The following is a 6,000-nucleotide window of genomic DNA, read 5'->3' on the forward strand; positions in this document are numbered from 1 at the left end:
TATGAATTTCAATTGGAATAGCTCAATGCCTGTATTTTGACATGCTGATATTTCAGATCCCCTTTACCCAATCCGGGTATGTATGTTTGTTCCAAATTATGCGTCGGGTGATTTCTGATTAAAAAAACATAATTTGTGAACAAATTTGTGATAAGGGTAATTTTTTGCAACACATCTTGGCGAAATTGTAAAAAAAGAGGTGTTCTTCATCTATGAATCAAGTAAAATCAATTTTTATATTCAGAATGGATCAAAATTCATATTTTTTTAACAAAAATAGGCAAACATTTTGGGGGACTTGCGGAAAAGGGATATATGTGAAATTTCTGTGTTAAGTGAAAAAAGGGTATTGAGGAAAGGTAAAAAAATTGTGAAAAAAATTGTGAAAAGAATGTTAACTAGAAACCACAGTTGTGTTTGACCAAACACGAATATCTATGCCCGTGACCACACCTAACCCCCCTTCCCCTATTCACAAAACGAAAACTTATACTCCTTGGTATCAGCTTTAAATGATAGGCCTATAAGTATCATTATCCTAGCACCTAAAATAAAACCCGCCCAATAAACGATGCAAGCTCGAGAAATTATAATTTAAATGGTGTGATTGGGGCTCGAGCAAACTGGCATATGAAAATATTGAAAGAGAAAAAATCAGGACTCAGCGGGATTGAACCCGTCGCTGGATTACCGGTCCAGAGCTTTACCACTATGCTACCTGAGTTCACAGTCGGTACTCGGGCAATCTCAACTTAAGTCCCCATGATAATAATAATAATAATAATAATGCATTTATAATGCGCCATCTATCTAGACAACCTATTCCGAGGCGCAAACATTGAACAATTAAAAATTAACACACAATTATAAAAACAGTCACATATAGAAGTCAATTGTCATAAGCAATCTTAAACAGATGAGTTTTTAAAGTCTTTTTGAAAATATCAAGTGAATCACTCTCTCATTGTGTCTCAGCGGCCAATTATATATTAAATAATGAAGAAGGAGGCGGCCTATATGCTTCACCCTAGCAGGGCATAAGACAATGCGAAACACAAATTAATATATGCGAGGATCGGAAATAAACGATGCAAGCTCGAGAAATTATAATTTAAATGGCGTGATTGGGGCTCGAGCAAACTGGCATATGAAAATATTGAAAGAGAAAAAATCAGGACTCAGCGGGGATTGAACCCCGGTCGCTGGATTGTCGGGAGGGGCTAGGCTTGGGCATCGTCAGTCTTTCGCATATCGCATCCAAAACATATCACGATATCACCATCCGACGATATTTTTATCAACACATCCATGCATGCCATATCAGAAGTTCAAAAGTATAGGCCTCACGGGTGCAAAACGGCCCGGCAAACAGTGAAGCATCAAGTATACAAATAAACAAGTACAAAACATACTTCAATCCACTGCCATCGTTCAAAACAGCTTCTTTATATCGAAACGTTATTAAAAACAGTATGAATTCAACAATTTGCCGCTATTTTGCATTGCATGAACATTGAACATTTCGTTGGTCGATCGTGGCCGCCTGAGTGGATGGGAGACCACTGCTGCCCTCATACACATTGAACATTTAAATCGGTCATGGCCTGCTGAGTGGATGGGAGACCACTGCTGCCCTCATACACATTGAACATTTCACGTCGGTCCTGGCCTCCTGAGTGGATGGGAGACCAATTAGGCATATTGCCCCCTGTAGCCCATGACCTTTGACCTCTGGGGTCGGGGCTACTCTAGGAAATTTCTAGGGGTCATGGGCCATCATTATACCAAGTATGGGCCCCGAGGCTACTTTAGTTCTTGAGCTAGAGGAGTGCAAAGGAAGCGTGAGAAGAAGGAGAAGGAGGAGAAGTCGAAGACTAAACACAACAAATACAATATCTATGCCCCGTTTACACGGGCATAGATAATAGCCTATCCTGTTATATAAAAGAGGGTCGGTCGCAATCATATTCTTATAAATATTATTCTATTACAATGGTACAATTGCAATTGTGACCACAGTAAGGTAAGGGTTTGGAAGTTTCTAAATGATCACATGATGGTTTTCTTCACAAAAGTTGGAAATAAGTATGCAGTATTTCCCTTGGGCAACATTAGTGAAAAAAAAAGGCTCAAAATCATGGATTCCTTAAATGTTTAAAAATTCAGCAGCAGTCTGTCATGATTATTTATGCAATTCAAAGATCACATGTGTATGTTGAGTTGTATCTGTGTCAGATGTAGAAGCCACCAGCGAAAAACAATAACTCATCAGGCTCTCATCCACAGTGTTCCTTGTTTCACATTGTGCTTGATAATTAACCCCAAATCCCTTTTTGCTTTGCCTAAGTAGAAGGAAAGCTAAGAAGGAAAAATATTGTTTTCCTTGTCTGCAATTTGACCGCAGACCCCTTGGGTGCCAACCAGAAGAACGTGGATAGCAAGCCATGTGTGTGACCATCGCCCGGCCAACAGTTTCATCCGTTATGTAGTTTGGCAGGATTCCGTAATCGGATCATGTGGGATGCATGGTCTTGCAGTATGGTTTTGTATGTTCTACATGTAGTCGCATTAGGGGTAATTAACTTCAAAGTATATTTGTTTGTCTTATTCTTCCAGCCTCTGCCCAGACCACACCAGAAATTGTATAAAGAAAGTCTTGGAAGCAGCCCATCGCCAAAGAAGAGGAAAACGGACAAGGAGGAACAACATAGCTTCTCTATCTGCCAAAAATTCAAGGTAGGAATGGAAAAAGGATATAAAATGAAACTGTGCCCCTGATTGGTTAATTATATGATATGATTATCTGAATAACCAATCAAAATATTGCTTTTAGATCTCTGAGCAATATTATTTTATGCTAATTCCCATATGCATGGGCTGATAATTATTGAACCCCCTTCCTAAGGGATTTTCATCCACCATGTTTTCTGTTAGCCAGGGTCCTCAGCTATCATGATCTGCTTTTTGCCATTTAATCTGTTGGTGGGTATGAGCATAGGGTTCAATCAAAGGTCAAAACAGAGATCAAATTTCAGATTTACTTTAAAAAAATGATAGAATACAAAAGGAATACAAGTACCAATTTTGTAAAAGCTTTGAGATCAAAGACTTTGTCACAAAATGTAAAACATTCATCCAATTAAGCTCAAATTGCAAACAATGTCTACAAAATAGATATTTGTTGATGAAACCAATTTGAACCACCTTAATCATATAAGAACTGGGGGGAACTAACGAGACATTTCATGATTACAAAATGTATAATGTGATCAATCAATGTCTGACTTATGTTTCCCAATATAAAAAACATGCATACTCTAAAAATTTGGATTCGCAAACAATTTATTGTCATGAATATTTCAAGATATGTTGCTTTGTTTCTCTTCATAATTAACGAGAGTGATAGATTTATAAATGGGCTATTCAATTAAAATCCATACACCCCTGTGGAATACACAACCTTTATCTACCTCACAGGGAGTATAGATTTCAGATGGAGTTATCTATTCATGTAATCCCATTTGAAATTCACACACCCTGTGTGGAATATGTCTTCCACAGGGGGGGGGGTTATGGATGTAAACTGGAATAGATCAATTGGCAGTAGTGTTATGTTTGGAAAGGATATTTTCTTTTAAACTTAGGATTGTGCCCCCCGCACTAAATTGGGCCATAGGTGCCCAAAGGAAAATAGTCAAATTCTCCCTCCCCCAAAAAAAAAAAAATGTCAAGAAGGGTTTCTGGTAATTTAAGCCAAAAGAAAGCCCACATTTGCTGTTTAACATGGAGCTCTATGTGGGATTTAATGTCATAATTACATCATGAATTCAAAATTGCTCTCTGCTTTCATGCAAACACAACAAATTTGGCTGATTCTAATTAAGTGTTAAGTTGGAACATGTGGAACAAATATGCCAAGAATTTGAAAAAAAAAATTAACCAAATTTGTTCTAAAAAGATCGTACATTGTGGCTTTAATGCTGCAGCACAATGCCAATAACCTTTCTAATGGTTGCCCGCACCTATCTAAATATATTTTTTCCGCGACATCACAGTTTTGCTCATCTTTACCTCATCCGTATTCATAACTCGGATCTGTTTATTTTAAACATGAAGTTCTATCCGAGTCTTTCGATGTAATTATCATGTTAATTCGATGAAACTTTCATGAAGACACATTGTGCCTGCAGGCACCTGGCTTTTTTTGAGTTTTGTGTTATCATCATTTGTTTCTGGCATGAATATTCAGATAATGTAGTTGTCAAGAATCAGAAACATGTTTTTGTATTTAAAGAAGGGAAATTTGCACACACAAAAATGAAAAAAAATACAAAAAGCATGTGAATAAGCCCAAAAGTGGGATGCACTTATCTTAAATACCGTCATGCATACTTAATTTGTAGTGTTTTTTGACAAAACTATCGATATGTTGTCCTTTTTTATATATCTTCGTATTCTTTCTTCTCTCTTTTGGCAGCCATTGTTATTCGCAGGCTGCCTTGAGGACCCAGGTTGGATTTTGATTGTCGAGAGACCTAAGCAATCTATTCTAGAATCTTTGCCTCCAAGTCTACAACAGAAGAAATTTGGTACATGAGATCATGGATACAGTCATGCAGAGATACAGACTTTTGGTTGAGCTACACATTTAATATCACAGAAATATGTAAAAACAGCATATTTTTCTGCAGTAAATTAATTACATGCCTCATGTAATGTTTTTGCATAATAATTTGCAACTCTTAAACTACGGAAAATAATTGTTTGGATAGGTTTTTGAATATCGCTCCAAAAACCCAGATTTTATGTTTTGGGGGAATTTTCTTTTCTTTTAATTTTGGTAAATCATCATTGGTGTAAAATCAGCTGTTTTTTGGCCAAACTTGATTGATTTTGACTGAATTTTTTTTTTGAAAATTCAGAACATTTTCAAAATATGTTTGTAAAAAATTCTTAAATTTTTGCCAGATTTTTCACGCTCTTGGTGAATATATTAGGGTCATTTTTGACTCCAGAAATAAAAAAAAAAAAAAAAAAATCCTGACCCTATTTGAAAAGTCTGTCCGCCGGTAGAACAGTGTTTTTTTTGTCACTTAAGTGATTTATTTTGTGTGAAAAATAGCTCAAGCTATCTAAAACATGAACATCAATAGTTCCTTTTGATAGGAAGTTGTGACGGATGTGGCGACTTTTTCCGGAGTCACGGTTGGTCAGGAAAACCTAACCAAACAATTACTGAGGACCCAGGTTGGATTTTGATTATCGAGAGACCAAAGCAATGCAATCTTTGCCTCCAAGTCTACAACAGAATAAATGTGGTACATGAGATCTGCGATACAGTCTTGTAGAGGTACAGACTTTTGGTTGAGCTACATATTTTTATGTCACAGAAATAATGTAATGCAGAAATAATGTGAAACTATTTGCAGTAAATGAATCTAAGTGCCTTGTGTAATATTATTGCAAGTGTGATTTGGGTAATCATTTAGAACATGAAATTCACAATAAACGGCCCACAGGCCAGACCTGGCTCTCAGACCAATGGTGGTTGGCTCTTGAGAAGCTCTCTATGTAGAGTAAACACAGTAAAACCACATGTATTTGGCCCTCAGACACACGTCTTTGACATTTGTTTGGCCCTCAATGGCCTGTAGACAAATATAATTACCATGCAGTCTACTTTTGAAATATTAAATAAGGACTCCACAGAACAAACAATGTGACCCTTCAGGCCCGTAGCAAGGTTGAAAATGTGGGGCGGCCATCACAAATTGACGGCCAAAATGCAAATATATGCCCAAATTGAAATAAAGATATAAAGAAAAACACAACCAATTTCTCAAAAAGCGGGGCAGCCACGGCCTCCCCGCTTGCTACGGCCCTGTGACCCTTGGACCTTGAGGATCATATTCAAGAGATACAATTATGTTTGAATGCATTAATGTTCAATTTATAGCAATAAATCATGCTCAGTAATTAAAAATTGAAAGAATAAACACA

At 37.0% G+C, this 6,000-nt stretch overlaps 1 protein-coding gene across 1 annotated transcript in view; it reads left to right on the forward strand.

The window, feature by feature from the left end:
- LOC140136322 (U3 small nucleolar RNA-associated protein 4 homolog) overlaps positions 1 to 6,000 on the forward strand; it is a 121,613-nt gene extending 115,613 nt beyond the window's left edge. The window contains exons 15-16 of the mRNA XM_072158048.1: positions 2,617 to 2,736; positions 4,478 to 6,000. Coding sequence (XP_072014149.1) covers positions 2,617 to 2,736; positions 4,478 to 4,597 — 240 coding nt within the window. The 3' untranslated portion in view covers positions 4,598 to 6,000. The remainder of the gene's footprint in view (positions 1 to 2,616; positions 2,737 to 4,477) is intronic.

This window comes from Amphiura filiformis, chromosome 16 (genome assembly GCF_039555335.1).
Source record: "Amphiura filiformis chromosome 16, Afil_fr2py, whole genome shotgun sequence".
NCBI classification, from domain to species: Eukaryota; Metazoa; Echinodermata; class Ophiuroidea; order Amphilepidida; family Amphiuridae; genus Amphiura; species Amphiura filiformis.